Raw genomic sequence first — 15,953 nt, forward strand, 5'->3', positions numbered from 1 at the left:
GTAAAGAGGCTGATTTGGGACTGTTTGTTTGTGTTTTCCCTCCGTCCGTCCGACCACTACACGCGCGCATTCACACTGCGATGTCTGTGTGCGTTAACTCAAGTGACGTCGAGAAACAGGTTGCCCAGTGGTCAGGGGTATCTTAGCGCTGAAGCACTCGGACAGCCTGTTCTCATCTGTGGTAAACAAACCGCTTCTCTCATTAGCTCGTTAACAGATACACACAGGCTGTGGTCTCCGTGAAGGGTATTATAATGCTACATAGGCAGTGGTGTGTGGCCAGTTACGCAGGGATAATGTGTGTGTGCGTGTGTGTGTGTGTGCAAGAGATCTTGATTCAGGACCGCAATCAAGTTATGTTATTAGTTTTAGACTTAATAGAAAGCCACAAAAAACCATTACATCTTACATGGTGCTCACAAAACTCATGTACAGTGGGGAGAACAAGTATTTGATACACTGCCGATTTTGCAGGTTTTCCCACTTACAAAGCATGTAGAAGTCTGTAATTTTTATCATAGGTACTCTTCAACTGTGAGTGATGGAATCTAAAACAAAAATCCAGAAAATCACATTGTATGATTTTTAAGTAATTCATTTGCATTTTATTGCATGACATAAGTATTTGATACATCAGAAAAGCAGAACTTAATATTTGGTACAGAAACCTTTGTTTGCAATTACAGAGGTCATACGTTTCCTGTAGTTCTTGACCAGGTTTGCACACATTGCATCAGGGATTTTGGCCCACTCCTCCATACAGACCTTCTCCAGATCCTTCGGGTTTCGGGGCTCTCGCTGGGCAATACTGACTTTCAGCTCCCTCCAAAGATTTTCTATTGGCTTCAGGTCTGGAGACTGGCTAGGCCACTCCAGGACCTTGAGATGCTTCTTACGGAGCCACTCCTTAGTAGCCCTGGCTGTGTGTTACGGGTTGTTGTCATGCTGGAAGACCCAGCCACGACCCATCTTCAATGCTCTTACTGAGGGAAGGAGGTTGTTGGCCAAGATCTCGCGATACATGGCCCCATCCATCCTCCCCTCAATACGGTGCAGTCGTCCTGTCCCCTTTGCAGAAAAGCATCCCCAAAGAATGATGTTTCCACCTCCATGCTTCACGGTTGGGATGGTGTTCTTGGAGTTGTACTCATCCTTCTTCTTCCTCCCAACACGGCAAGACCGTCATCTTGAACTTCATCCATTTTCTAATAATTGCGCCAACAGTTGTTGCCTTCTCACCAAGCTGCTTGCCTATTGTCCTGTAGCCCATCCCAGCCTTGTGCAGGTCTACAATTTTATCCCTGATGTCCTTACACAGCTCTCTGTTCTTGGCCATTGTGGAGAGTCTGTTTGATTGAGTGTGTGGACAGGTGTCTTTTATACAGGTAACATGTTCAGACAGGTGCAGTTAATACAGGTAATGAGTGGAGAACAGGAGGGCTTCTTAATGAAAACTAACAGGTCTGTGAGAGCCAGAATTCTTACTGGTTGGTAGGTGATCAAATACTTATGTCATGCAATGAAATGCAAATAAATTATTTAAAAATCATACAATGTGAATTTCTGGATTTTTGGAGGAAAACCTGCAAAATCGGCAGTGTATCAAATACTTGTTCTCCCCACTGTATGTTATGAAACACACACACATACCCAGTAATTTCCCCTGAGGATCCGGGACTTCCCCACACTGGACAAACAAGCAACCGAGGGAGAAGGTCAGAATGAAAGAGAGGAGAAAGTGAAAGTAAATCCATGGTAAAAACAAAGATAGTCTTACTGGATGCTAGTTGCACAACACTGCTCTATTTGCTGCATCACAGCAGTCTTAATGGAAAACACACAGACTACCCCGGAAACCCCCGGAAACCCCGGAAACTCAGATAGGTGGCAATGCAGTCAAGTGAATTCCACCAGATTTACTAGAAATGCATAAAAGAGTCCCACATAATTCCATGAATCCATCTTTCAACTGCAGTGCAGTATTCCCTAAGATGGAGGATTCCAAATCTATTTAGATTTTTCTTTCACATTAGCAGCCAAAGACAGGAGCCGTTGGAGTTGTGTGTCTTGTCTAACGGAATATGAACAAATTGTCGGCGGTCCGGCAGTTCCCGGCACAACAGTCCACTTACTGGCCTACCTCATAACACCTACAGCTCCGGAACAAATGAAGAGACCACTGCACCTACTTCTTTCCTTACCAAAAACATCCAAAAGGAGGGTATTGAGTGAGGAGCAGAAGTGTTAAAATTAAGAGACCACTGCAAAATATAACACTTCTGTTCCTCACGCAAAACCTTCCTTTTCGACTTTTTTGGAAAGGAAAGAAAAAGGTGCAGTGGTCTCTTCATTTTTTCCGGAGCTGTATGTTGTGAGATAGGCTATGTTTGTTGCCCTCTCTAAAGCTTTTGACACTGTGGATCATGACATTTTGTTCGGTATGCTTCCTTGATATGGATTAGGGTCTGATGCCTGCAGGCCAGCATGTGGTTTCACAATCATTTTATAGAATCCAAGTTATCAACATGGATGGGGGTCAATCTCAGTTCCTAGAACCACACAAAGGTCTGCCGCAAGGTTCAATATTAGGCCCTTTACTTTTCACGGTGTATATAAATAACATCGAAGTGCATGTAAAATCCATGTGTACGCTGGCGATACCGTGCCGTATTCTATTGCCACAACAGCTGAGCAAGCCTTTTCACATCTTAGAGCTGAAACCTGAAAAGCAGACAACGCATGTTTAACATCTGCAAACTGGAAAACAATTGTTCAAGCTACCTTTACGTCCATTTTAGATTAGAGGGGAGGTTTTATATATGCATACTGCTGATTCCACACTAAAACTGTTAGATGCAGTCTTCCACTGTGCTCTCAGATTCATTACTGGTTTTTGTCCTACAACTCACCACTGTGTTTTGTATCACGAGGTAGTTTAGGCCTCCTTAGAGGCAGGTAGAGAACAGCATTACCTTCTGTTGGTTTTTAAAGCATTATTGGGTAAATCACCTACTTACTTAACATACCTAATTAACATCAGTATCACTAATTATCAAACCAGGTCTGACTGGATTTCACTGTCGGTGGCCTGTCTACACATAGATGGGCAAAACTGCTTTTAGTTTTGCTGCACCTTATATGTGGAACAAAATGCAGCGTTCTCTAAAATTAAATCAGCTGGTACCTTTAGGGGAGTTTGAAAAGTTAATCAGTGGCCTGTGTGACAACAGCTGTAACTGTTTTTCCCTAATAATTTGTTATTTTTAATGTCTTTTTTATTTGTCAGGTATATATATATTGGTGGAAGTTTTTGTATCTATCTGTGTTTGCTTGTGTTCTATGCAGAAATACATGGGAAATAAAATGTTTGATGCATTTTGAAATGCTTTTCCCTGCATGACATGAATGGATTTGGAACAAGTACCATACATTTGTTTTGAAAACTCTTGTTCCTCAACAAATGCCTCAGACCACACAAAGAACAGCGAAGCAGGCCATTGGGTACTTTCTGGCCCTTGTCGGTCACATTATAAACAAACAGCAAATCAATAGCTCGTCTGTATCTCTGTGAACTCTGATAACAGAGCGTCCTGTAGCGCTTCCTGTCCTGAGCACAGTTTCTCTCCGTGGAAAAAATAAATAAAAGCTAGATATCCGTCCACCGCAGGTCAGGCGCTTCATTAAAACATTACTTTAAGTTCCAACTCCTGCAGAACCAGTGCGTGCATAAAGCACCTGACTTAGCTTTAACGTATTACTCATAAAACCTGTGTGGTATTCACATCTCTTGTCGTGGAGAATATAACAGGATACCTTCTCAGTTACAGAGTATATCTGAACTATTCATTGAGAGGTTACGTTTATATGGTACACAGCTGGCGCCTAGTCATGTTCTCTAAGGCACAAAAGAACCAAACCCCTGATAAAAGTGTCCCACACATCTCAAGGATGACACATTATCAGATAAGTTATTATTCTCAGACCTTCTGTGAGTTACGCGGCCTTGACGATGCACACCAATCTCTCCTAGTTCCCTCCCTACATCAGAGGTTCACAACCAGGGGTACTAGGATCCCATGGGGGGACTCAAAAACACCATAACCTTACTAGTGAAATTAACATGAAGCAAAATTCTGCCGGTGGTACTGTAACTGAAAAGGGTTGGGAGCCATTGCCCCACAGGATGTGTTCTGTGGAAAAAAGTTCTGTGATCAACAACTACTAGTAGGAAAATCCCAATATAATAACTTCATCTTTATTTGAAAACATTTTGGAGAATGGCACAGTTATCTTTATCATAAGGGACACTAATAGGTTTCAGGAAGAACAACAGTAGGAAAAAGACATAGATCGCGATATGTAAATATCCTAAAACACAATGAGCATAATATCCAATCAGAATATAATGTTTCAGGGCATAATTCTCCCTCACTCTTCACCAATTTCTGACAGAAAAGAGTCTGCTAAATAACTTAAATGCAAAAGTTGATTGTGAACATGCAAACATTTGAAATCAACAAACTCCATTTTCATCCTGCCATTCTCTATCTACCTTCTCCACCAGATGTGATTTGCATATTCAGCTTGTCTCAAAATAGAACACTCCTCCCTCAATAATGAATAAGATTAATGCTTGTTTAACAGAAAAGAGTGGAATGACAGAATAGGGAGTTCAGCGCTAAAAGAGCAGTTGGCTGGATACAAACTCATGCTGCAGAAGGACATGTGAACTGGAGGTCATATCTTAGCCCCATGGACCCCCCCCCCTTGAGGACATGTGAACTGGAGGGTGTATCTTAGCCTGGTGGACACCCCTGAGGACATGTGAACTGGAGGGTGTATCTTAGCCTGGTGGACCCCCCCAAGGACACAGGAAGCAGTGACCTCCTCTTAAGAATCCTCACTGACATTGAACACACAACTGGGCTAGTACAATTTATCACTGACACATTAAAAACCTGTTCTCCGAACATACACAAAACCATTTTGCCGAACCCATATCCACCTGCCCTATTCACCCGCTCTCACATAAATCTCTGTTCCATTCACATTTGTTTTGGCAGAACACCACTCCCAACTCTCCTTGCAAACCTCAATTGTCACTATGCCATTCAATAACTAGACATAAATCGCCACAATTCTGACAAATCTCAACAAACATTTCTCTGGGCACTAAACAAGCCAAATTAGTCAGCAGGCTATCGGGATGTTGGCATGAATAAAAAAGTCCACAGGTAAGCCCCCGTGTTGTTTGGAACACTGGATGACAACATCAGAGAGAGAGAGAGAGGTAGAGGAAGACTGAGAGGAGGTGGATGAATGTCAGGAAGAGAAAGAGGAACAATGATCTGTAATGAGATTTGTGACAGTCTACAAGACCTATGTTCTTGTACATGATATGACAGAGGGAAGCAGGGCTGAGAACACTGCCAACCCTGAGCCATGCTAATGTGGTATCAATTATCTAGAAGTTCTCAAATGAAAGTAGACAACAGTACCTAGTGTAAACTTGTCTGACTACTATGCTGACCACACTGTTTTCTAGGCTCTGAATCTGTATGCATTAGCACATGCATTCACTTCTTCTTTCTCTAGAATTGAACATGATTTCTGAGGACCAAGGATTAGCCATTCTGAAACGGCCCTTTGAAAACAACCTGAGGCGTTCAGAGAAACCCTGTTTACTCACATTAAGTTATTCTCACAAACTGAAGTTTGATCACAATAGAACAACAATTTTCCAAGGTCATTTGGATTAAAATCCATTTGGAGAATATGGAGAATGCGCCAGCTCTTCAAAATGTTCTGTTTTTCAGAATTTCTGTAATTTGACAGGTGAAATGAAAAGTGTATTTGACACGTCATATAGTGTTATTGGACACATTTTGTGAATCAACAGGCTGAATTTCTTGACTTTGACAGCCATGAAAAGCAGCACGCTAACAACGTGGCTGTGCCAAATCTGCCAAGTAAAAATGTATCTGTGCAGTACACATGTTCCAGTATTGCACATGGCGTCAATTGTTTATGTTCAACCAAAAGCTAAATAGCTAGGTAGCTAACTGAAGTCAGTGAGGTTTCACAACCTCTCCGACCTCTAAAAGGATTTGTTGTGTAGAAAATGTGATAATAGTTATTTAATCATTTCTGGGTAGCATGATTACCACTTCATGAACAATCTGTCTATGTCACAGTGAGTCAGGCGACCCTCAACTATGGAAAACGACATGTAACCTCCAACCACCACACGTGTTTTTAGATGGTTTCTCACACTACCTCGGACACTGAGAGACAGCAATTTACATTTTACAAACAGTTTTATATACACTGGAGAGAACAAGTATTTGATACACTGCTGATTTTGCAGGTTTTCCCACTTATAAAGCATGTAGAAGTCTGTAATTTTTCTGAATCTAAAACAAAAATCCAGAAAATCACATTGTATGATTTTTAAATAATTAATTTGCATTTTATTGCATGATAAAATATTGTGGAGCACTGTGGAGAGGTTGGAGTCTGTTTGATTGAGTGTGTGGACAGGTGTCTTTTATACAGGTAACGAGTTCAAACAGGTGCAGTTAATACAGGTAATGAGTGGAGAACATGAGGGCTTCTTAAAGAAAAGCTGGAATTCTTACTGGTTGGTAGGTGATCAAATACTTATGTCATGCAATAAAATGCAAATTAATTATTAAAAAAATCATACAATGTGATTTTCTGGATTTTATTTTTAGATTCCGTCTCTCACAGACCTCTACATGCTTTGTAAGTAGGAAAACCTGCAAAATCAGCAGTGTATCTAATACTTGTTCTCCCCACTGTATATATATATATGTATCTGAATCAAATCATTTTTCAAAATAAAACTATTGTAGTGTAAAAATGCTCTCAGAGGGAATATTGCCCCACATCCGTCTTTATTCTTCCTTAACATCATCTCACCCTCCTCCTCCCCACATCTCCTTCCTCCTCCTCCTTCCCCCCTCCTCCTCCCCACATCTCCTTCCTCCTTTTCCTTCCCCCATCTCCCTCCTCATCCTCTTCCTTCCCCCTCCTCCTTCCCCCATCTCCCTCCTCCTCCTTCCCCCATCTCCCTCCTCCTCTTCCCCCCATCTCCCTCCTCCTCCTTCCCCCATCTCCCTCCTCCTCCTTCCCCATCTCCCTCTTCCTCTTCCCCCATCTCCCTCCTCCTCTTCCCCCATCACCCTCCTCCTCCCCCTATCTCCCTCTTTCTCCTCCTCCCCCATCTCCCCCCTCCTCCTTCCCCAATCTCCCTCCTCCTCCTTCCCCCATCTCCCTCCTCCTCTTCCCCCCATCTCCCTCCTCCTCCTCCCCCCATCACCCATCTCCTCCCCCTATCTCCCTCTTTCTCCTCCTCCCCCCATCTCCCCCCTCCTCCTTCCCCAATCTCCCTCCAGTTTAGCTTGTGATCCTCATCTGTAGGGTGACGACGGAGAACAGGACAATAGGTGCTTTACATTGGACAACTCTTCGCTATGAGTTCAGACGTGAACTCACTCACACACACACACGGTAATGGCCTCTAGGTAAAAGGAAAAGAAGGAAGGCTTTGAGGAGAAAAAGAGACCAGGTCCTCCCTGTCCTTAATAGAACAGTTCATAAAGAAGGAAAACACTGATCCTGTTCTGAAATGATTAGTAGATCTGGCAGGGCAACACTATAGAACCACTATAAGGATGGAAACTATAAGGTTGAAATACCAGGAACTAACCGGCGTCTTCTTCAACACTGACCGATGGTCACATGAGTTAAAGTGAGAGGTGAGAGGTCAGGCGAGGGTTGGCCTGTGAAATGTCTCAAATGTCAAGGTTTAGAATCACGGGACCCTGTGAGAGTGGGTGGAGGATCCTCTAAATCACGGATAAAAGGAAGATGACCTTTGACCCCCTAGCTTTTTTAGGCGGTTTGCCCGAAAATGGATAATCATTGGGTCATATAGGTTAATATACTGTCTCCACAGGAAACAGTATTGCTGTAAATTAGGATCTAAACAGGAATCCCCCTAATTCCACTTCAATGGAAAACACCACTAAAGACGTGAAACACCCAATAAACTGACAGAGGTTAAAAATGTCCAAGTGGTTCTTAAGGTGATTTCCAAATGTGATTAGTTGATCCTGGAGTGCAGGTAACTTTTAGGAATGTGTGCACAGGCACAACTCAGTGCCTTTCGGAAAGTATTCAACCCACTTTACTTCCCCCACATTTTGTGGTGTTACGCACATCATTTATGATGTTTTATAACGGATTACATTTCTGACATTAATCTACACAAAATAGCCCATAATAACAAAATGAAAACAGATTTTTAGAAATGTGTGCCAATTTATTGAAAATTAAAAACTGAAATAGGTCAAGCATCCAGGCCTTTTGCCATGATGCTCCAAATTGAGCTCAGGTGCATCCTGTGTCCCCTTCATTATCCTTGAGATGTCTCTGGTACTTGACTGGAGTCCACTTATGGCAAATTAATTTGATTAGGCATCATTTAAGAAAAGCACACAACTATCAATATGAGGTCCCACAAGCTTTTAAGAGCCAAAACCAAGGCAATAAGTCCAAGGAACTCACAGTGGGCCTCTGAGATAGAACTGTAACGAGGTCTAGGTCTGAGAAAGGTTATACATCTATTGTTGAACCATTGGAAATTCACATCGTAACAATGGGCTCCATCAGACTAGGAGACCGGTCAGGATTCAGGGAAAGATGAACAGAACAAATACAGAGATCCTTGAAGAAAACCTGATTCAGAGCACTCAGGACCTCAGATTGGGTTTGAACATTAATCTTTCAGCACAATAATGACCCAAAGCAAACAGCCAAGGCGACGCTGGAGTGACTTCAGGATTAATCTGTGCATGTTTTTTGAGTGGGCCAAACTCTGGACTTGAACCCAATTCAACCTCTTTGGTGAGGCCTGATGATCACAATCCCCAACATTTCAAGGAAGAATGGCAATAACTGCCAAAATCCAGACACGCAAAGCCGGACATACCCACGAGGACTCAGAGAGGAGGCCACTGCCCCAGGCGCTTATACGAAGTCCTGACGGCTGTGTGACGGTCAGTCGTTAGTGATCACACGGTCGTCCACGTGTCCATCCTTACATTCCTTTCATATGTGGAACACCAGATCATTTAAAGGGTCCGGTTATCACCCCTCTCACCCCCCTCTGGCTACTGTCACCTTTCTCTCACTCATCCCGAGTTTCTATTTTAAATAGTATCTTTAAATTATTCTCTACCAGATTCTCTACCCCCCCCCCCAACATTCTCCCTCACAACCAGCTGACTGCCCCCACTCCCCCGTGTTTGTAATTCAATGTATGCTTGTCTGTAGAGGATTGCATTTCTGTGCCTTCCCCCCACTGACATACACAGCATACATGCCTATGACAAAGCTGCCTTTTCACACACACACACACACACACACACAGCGAGACAGACTTCTCACATTGAAGAGATGACATGCCTTGAATATCACCATCATCATAATCATCATCATCGTCATGAAATGAACCTGGTGCAAAAAACTTGAGCTCTGCTGTTTCTTTTTCAATATTAAAATTACTTGGACTATTCCTGGCGTTAACTCATCCCCCCACCCCTCTCGTCCTCTCTCTGACCTGGCCAGCTCTCCGGCTCGCTTGCGCTGCTTAACCCGAGGTTGTTTCTGCCTGGCTCGGCCCATTCTCAGAAAGAGATGTGAGAAATGACAAATTTGCCGTAAGGACTTGGCATGCCAAAACCAGACAGTGGAGACTTTATGTCATGGAGAGGGGGGAGAGGAAAGGGGGGGGGGTAGAGGCTAACAGTGGTGGGAGGGGGTGTACAAAAGGTTAGAAGATCAGTGAGAAACCTCTCTGTCTTTCTCTCCCTTTGTCACTCCTAAATGACAACATACCACATACTGTTGGATTCAACCGGTCAATGTCAGCCTCATCACGATCATACGTATTGATCAGAATCACCTTTATTCGTAAATTCACAGAGACACTTTTGTAATGGTGGTGTGGGTAGGAGACAACAGAGACAGACTACACAAAAACTGTAGAAAGTTCCAACTGTAATGGGTTTCCTCTGCACATCAGTGCAATTAATGCAAAGCTACTGGTGATTATTGGCATCATTGGTTATTTGAAGTCGACAATAAAGTATTATTATTTAGGTGATTGGCAGTGGGAGTCTGAAGCAGCTTGGATGTAGGCTGTCTAAAGTAAACAGTTAGCCTGTCGAAACAATTGTTGAATAGCTAATAATTTTGTAGGCAAACGGTGCGTAACGGTCGCATTGACATTAACGTGGTTGTTGACAAGCGAGCTGATGGCTACACACAAACCTCGTGAGGATATCACGAAAGTCACGTCGTTCGAGCTGTTCAGTGACTGCACTTAACACTAGTCAAACTATCTACAAACAGATCTAAACAAGGAGAAAAGCGTGAAAAATCGACTATTATCCACACTATTCAGAAATGAATGTCTAAAAATTGTCTATGTGAAGTCATAAACAAGTAATGAACAATCGACCACTAAAAATCTCCGCTCTCTCCCCACAGACTCCGACTCATATGGAAGCTGAGTACGATGTAGAGAGACCGTTGGGGGTCTTCTGAAGAGGGCGGGGAAGCTCATAAGGGTGCTTATGATTGGATAGACTCGTGTGACCACGCCCGTGGGTGGTATCTTGATCTATCTTCAACCACCGCGTTCAACCAGTGTTGAATCTAGTGGGTGTCTATCCAGAGGAGGAATAGGTTCTGCCAGTAGCCAAGGAAACTAGCACATTTTCTGCAATCGAGCCCCCAAAATCGAATATTTTTGACAGTTTTGCCGTTGGATCCATACTATTGCCAGGGGTCTGGATTAAACTGAAACCACTTTTTGTGTTTTTCTTTTAATTTCCTTTGGAAAAACTCCGAAAACGATGGGTTCCCAAGCGTCCAAGGGAGGGGTAGCGGTGGAGGCGAATGCTGCTGCCGCTGATCCCGTCAAAACTAACGGACAGGTAGGCTCTCATCCCTGGACCACTCGAGCTATTCTTAATCAACTAAAAGTAACTTTGATGAGATTGTTTCTGTTGTTGTGATTTTACAATTAATTTCAAAAAAGGTTGGTCAATTTAGATTATTGGATAATTTATAAAATCTTTACGTTGTCTCCGCTTGAGAGTGGTCAGTTATACACAGTTGGCTTGCTAACAGGATCACCAGTGATGGCTTACGCTAGCTACAGACACATAATTCAGACTCGTCGGCAGGATCAACGTCTAATTTTACTAATCGCCAGTTCAACGATCTGGCAAATATTTCGAGTTTGTATTTTTTATAAAAACATAAGGGTTTGGGGGGTTTGGGGGATCACGATGGACCACAGGTACCGGGATTCTATCCCCAGTACAGCACTGTAGTACTCGTGTGGGTTTGATCCCAAAACCTATGTATTTGATACAATGCACGAGGGGGTTCGGGATGGCGAGGGTGCACGTAGACAAATTACCTTTGTGCATAAAATATGTGAACCAGTCTTCGAATTGTTGATTCTAGAGACATTTTAACGAGGCAATGTCTTTTTGGCCACATCGCCACTATGCAGCCCATCCGTGAATTAATGGATTTGCAGCCCCTCGCCTCAGAACGTGCGAGTCTAGACTTGTGTCGCGACAGGAGTCGAAACATTATTTTAGATAAACATAGGCACAATTTCGAACACACAAAAAAACTTCACCTCACGAAATCAATTTAAAATTATTTTTGTCAAGACTTCGTCGTTTTTATTGACATTTTGACCTCACGTAATTTTTTTTTTTCATCGATCTTTTCGTCTTTGTTTAAAGAGATAGCCCAGTCTGTGTGGTTTCTAGCGGGGAGCGATGGACCACATGCTCGGTGTGTGTGACACTGTCGCCGCCTGTCGTTTCATTGGGGTACTACAAGGCGTCGCCTTTTAAGCGACACGGTGGTTAATTGATGAGCACGACGTCTCGATGAAATGTCATTATAAATCTCAATTTTGAGATGTTTGTATCGCCCACATTTTAATTATTGATTGCTTCAGCTGCTTTTTTTTTTTTAAAGAACCAACTCTCTCTGTCTTTTCTAGGAGAACGGTCACGTCAAATCCAACGGTGATGTCTCTGCCACGGACACAGCTGCCACTAATGGTTCCGCCGATGCCGCCAAGGAGCCAGATGCGGGTGCTGGAGGGGACGCTATTGAGCCCGCGCCTGCTGCCGACGGGGACGCTGCCAAAGCCGAAGGCGAGTCCGCTGCCAAGGACACCCCCAAGAAGAAGAAGAAGTTCTCCCTGAAGAAATCCTTCAACTTCAAAGGCCTGAAGCTGAAGAAGACCAAGAAGGAGAAGGAGGTGAAGGAGGAGGCGGCAGCCACTCCAGTCGAGGAGAAGCCAGCGGAAAACGGCGCCGCTGCGGAGGAGAAGAAAGAGGAGCAGGTTAAGGAGGAGGCTGCGGCGGCAGCTCCTGCCCCGGAAACCCCTAAGGCAGAGGAGGCGCCGGCCAAAGCAGAAGAGGTGAAGGAGGCTCCTAAGGAGGAAGTGAAGGAGGTGGCTGCTGCTGCCCCAGAGCCCACAAAACCCACAGAGGAGACCAGCTCGACCCCCGCAGCTCCCTCCGAACAGAAAGTGGAGTGATTGCATCTTTACCCACAACAAAGGACTGGGAGAACTGTTTTTCAAGAGCGAAAGAGAGAGAGAGAGAGAAAAAAATAGATATATATATATATTTATATATATGTGTATATGTATACATATGTATGGATATATGTATATGTAAATATATACACATGTATGTGAGAGACTCCTTAACGCCACCTTCGTCATGGTAACAAGATGACAGACTAGATTCACTAGTTCACCTCCCTGGTTACGGCGAGATATCGGGAACCTGGTAGTATTATGTGCTGGTTGCTATGGGAGAATGGATTTATCAGATTACAGAGAGGACACAGTTATGGATGGGAGTCGAGTTGACCTGTCTTTACTCTAAACACCGTCTCAAAAAGATGCATCAACGGCGACCAGTTGGAGACTGATGGGATGAAACACCAATCAACCACCACATGAAATGACTGTTAAAAAATTAAAAAAATTAAATCGGAAGTTAAAAAAGAGAGACATGCCAACTTTCTACATTCCTATATTTTAACCCAAATCTGAAGTATTTTGTGGTGTACAATAGAGAACCATTTTAAAGATTCAGAGAAGCTATGTCTTGTTTGTTTAAAGAAAAAGAAAAGCAATTTTTAATTTTTACCTTGGCTATAAAAAAAGAACACTTGAGCTTGCTATGTTCACTGTTGCGGTTTTAAAACGAAGCAGAGTTGTTGATCTATCTGTCGTGTGTAAGCCTGAATCTGCTGTTTGGTCTCTGTAAATACATTGGATTGATTCTGTTCCTTATTTTGCTAATGTTGACAGATGTTATGGTTTTATTGTAAAGTTGATAATGATAAATAAATGTTGGTTACCAATACCTCTCCATTGTCCGTCTATAATGTTTTACTTATTTCTTTACGTAGGACAGTTAGTATCATATGGGAGGAACACTGGGAAGAACCCAATATAGATAAGCTGTTTACAGAAGTTAGACTGATGTGCTTTTCAGTAGCAACAATGGATAAGTTACAATTTCTGATGGGAATGTGATTCTTAAAAGAGATAATCGCAAGACTATTGGCAAGTAAATCCACAAGCTCCAAGACTATTGGCCAAGAAGTCCATAGACCCAAGACTTGGCCAATAAGTCCTCAGACCCAAAACTTCTGGTCAATAAGTCCACTCACCCAAGACCACAATCCATCATACATGGAACCATAAAACACTGGTTTTGGTGTGTAACCAAGGCAACAGCCATATCACGGTAAAAAAAACAAACAGTGAATAATCCCAACAGTGAAAACAAGCAGGGATAATCCTTAACATGCCATTGTCTTGGAGGAGAGAAGGTGATGGGAGTATTGGTGAGTGTTGCCAGTGGAGAGTAGAGACTATTTCAGACTGTTGAGGATCAGCCCATGACACCCTTATGTGTTCCGTGGTTCCACTGTTGGGTGTCTATCTGTTATGTGCTGTTATACTTGCTGATTTTAAAGAAATTAACTGGTGTCAGTAGGACTGGTGTTAACTCTCTTGAGTCATTCTGGCGCTTATTCAACTGCAGGGGTTTTAAATTAATTATACGGAGTAGCCCCGTCCAAAAAGCTGGTAGATTATTGGAATGCAGCCAATGACCCTTGACTGCACCCATTGTAGCCTTGTGACCTCTATGACCTTTGTAGCCCTTGTGGGGACATTGTCGAGAGGTCACTGCTTATCGCTTTTATAGTTTGGCTTCAAATCACCTGCCATAACTTCAGACCATTTAAGAAATAACATAGCACTTCTCAACCTCATTTATTTGTAAGTTAATACAATTAATTGTGTAGAGCTTTGAATTGTTGAGCCAATGGTTGTGATGACACACTATTCCCTATATAGTCCACTCCGTTTTACCATGTTCCTATTGAGAATAAGGTGTCATTTCTCTATACAACTGACCCAGTTCACATGGTGATATGATCAGTTGAGATAAGAGCTATTTTTGAGTTCAAACCATGATTAATTATTCAAACTGGGATGTTGCTCAAAATCCGTATACATAAGCCGTTTGCCCCAGATTGCAGAGGCAGTTTATTCGAAATCACCAAGTCTGTTTTTCAAATCAGCCAACTGACATTTTGTGAAAATACCATCACGGAGGTCGTTAGGTAGCTTACTCGGCTCCAGGGACTCATGCTATCGAGGCAGTATTTGTTTAATACAGAACAATGTAATCCCCTAAAGAATAAGAAAGGGACACCTTTTTTTTTAGCTGTTCCTTTCATTTAAAAATATAGATATCAGATTTTGTAAAATCTGCTTCTGAAATAAGCACATAAGATCCACATTGTAAATGTGGACTAAAAAATGTATTGTATCCATCAGTGGCAGTCATAGCTAGATATAAAAGACAAACAGAAACATAGACAACTACACTAAACTCTACAACATACGGTGCCATCAAATAAATGCACGCTGTTCTGTTTGTCATCCCTCACTTTATATGAAATAAATGCTTGTGGTGGGTTGACAGATCGCCGTAACCACCAGAGAAGTGGCAGAAAACCCACATTTCCTCGGCTGTTTGTAGAACATTTTTGGGAAAGTTGCCTAGATTTCTGCAGCTCTGGGTCAGCGACCTAGTGTTAGGTTCCAACCTGTTGGTGAAAGTTTTGTACTTTGAAAGCATGTACTTCATTTGAAAATGAGCACCCCATTTTGGAAAATCAGAACCTGCTCTTGCAGATTGTCTCTCTAACGTCAGGTTTGGGTTGCTAACTACCAGAGATGGTAGTAGGTCTATAGCCAAATACTCTCTAGGCAGTTGCAAAGTTGCACAGATTCCCATATTGTGGCACAGTTATACCATCTGGTGGCAAAAAAACTAAACTATTGAAAAGAATATATAGGTTATTTTGTAAGCTATCATCGTCATCATCATTAGAATCCTGGTGCTGGCCTACTTCAATATCCAGGGCAATGACCGTTTTTTGGGGTTGGCAGAGTTGGAATTAATGTATCACTATGATGAATGTATATGACCAACTACAAACCTGTTTCCAAAAAAGTCAGGACGCTGTGTGAAATGCAAATAAAAACAGAATCCAATGATGTGCAAATCATTTAATCCCTTTATTTAATTGAAAATACTACAAAGACAACATATCAAATGTTGAACCAGAGAAATGTTATTGTTTTCGGGAACATTATATGCCCAATTTTAATTTGATGCCAGCAACAGGTTTCCAAAAAGTTGGGACAGGGCCATGTTTGTTACTGCGTTGCATCACCTCTTAACAACACTCTGTAAAGATTTGGGAACTGAGGAGATCAGTTACTG

General features: G+C 42.5%; 1 protein-coding gene across 1 annotated transcript; it reads left to right on the top strand.

Annotated features, from left to right (window-relative positions):
• The first annotated feature begins 10,731 nt into the window (after nt 1-10,731).
• marcksl1b (MARCKS-like 1b) lies at nt 10,732-13,511 on the top strand. The gene is made up of 2 exons (XM_010903958.4): nt 10,732-11,027; nt 12,122-13,511. Exons 1-2 carry the CDS (start codon nt 10,947-10,949, stop codon nt 12,665-12,667), a joined length of 627 nt encoding a protein of 208 aa, XP_010902260.1. The 5' UTR covers nt 10,732-10,946; the 3' UTR covers nt 12,668-13,511.
• The last annotated feature ends 2,442 nt before the right edge of the window (nt 13,512-15,953 follow it).

Source organism: Esox lucius, chromosome 10, assembly GCF_011004845.1.
Source record: "Esox lucius isolate fEsoLuc1 chromosome 10, fEsoLuc1.pri, whole genome shotgun sequence".
Lineage (NCBI taxonomy): Eukaryota > Metazoa > Chordata > Actinopteri > Esociformes > Esocidae > Esox > Esox lucius.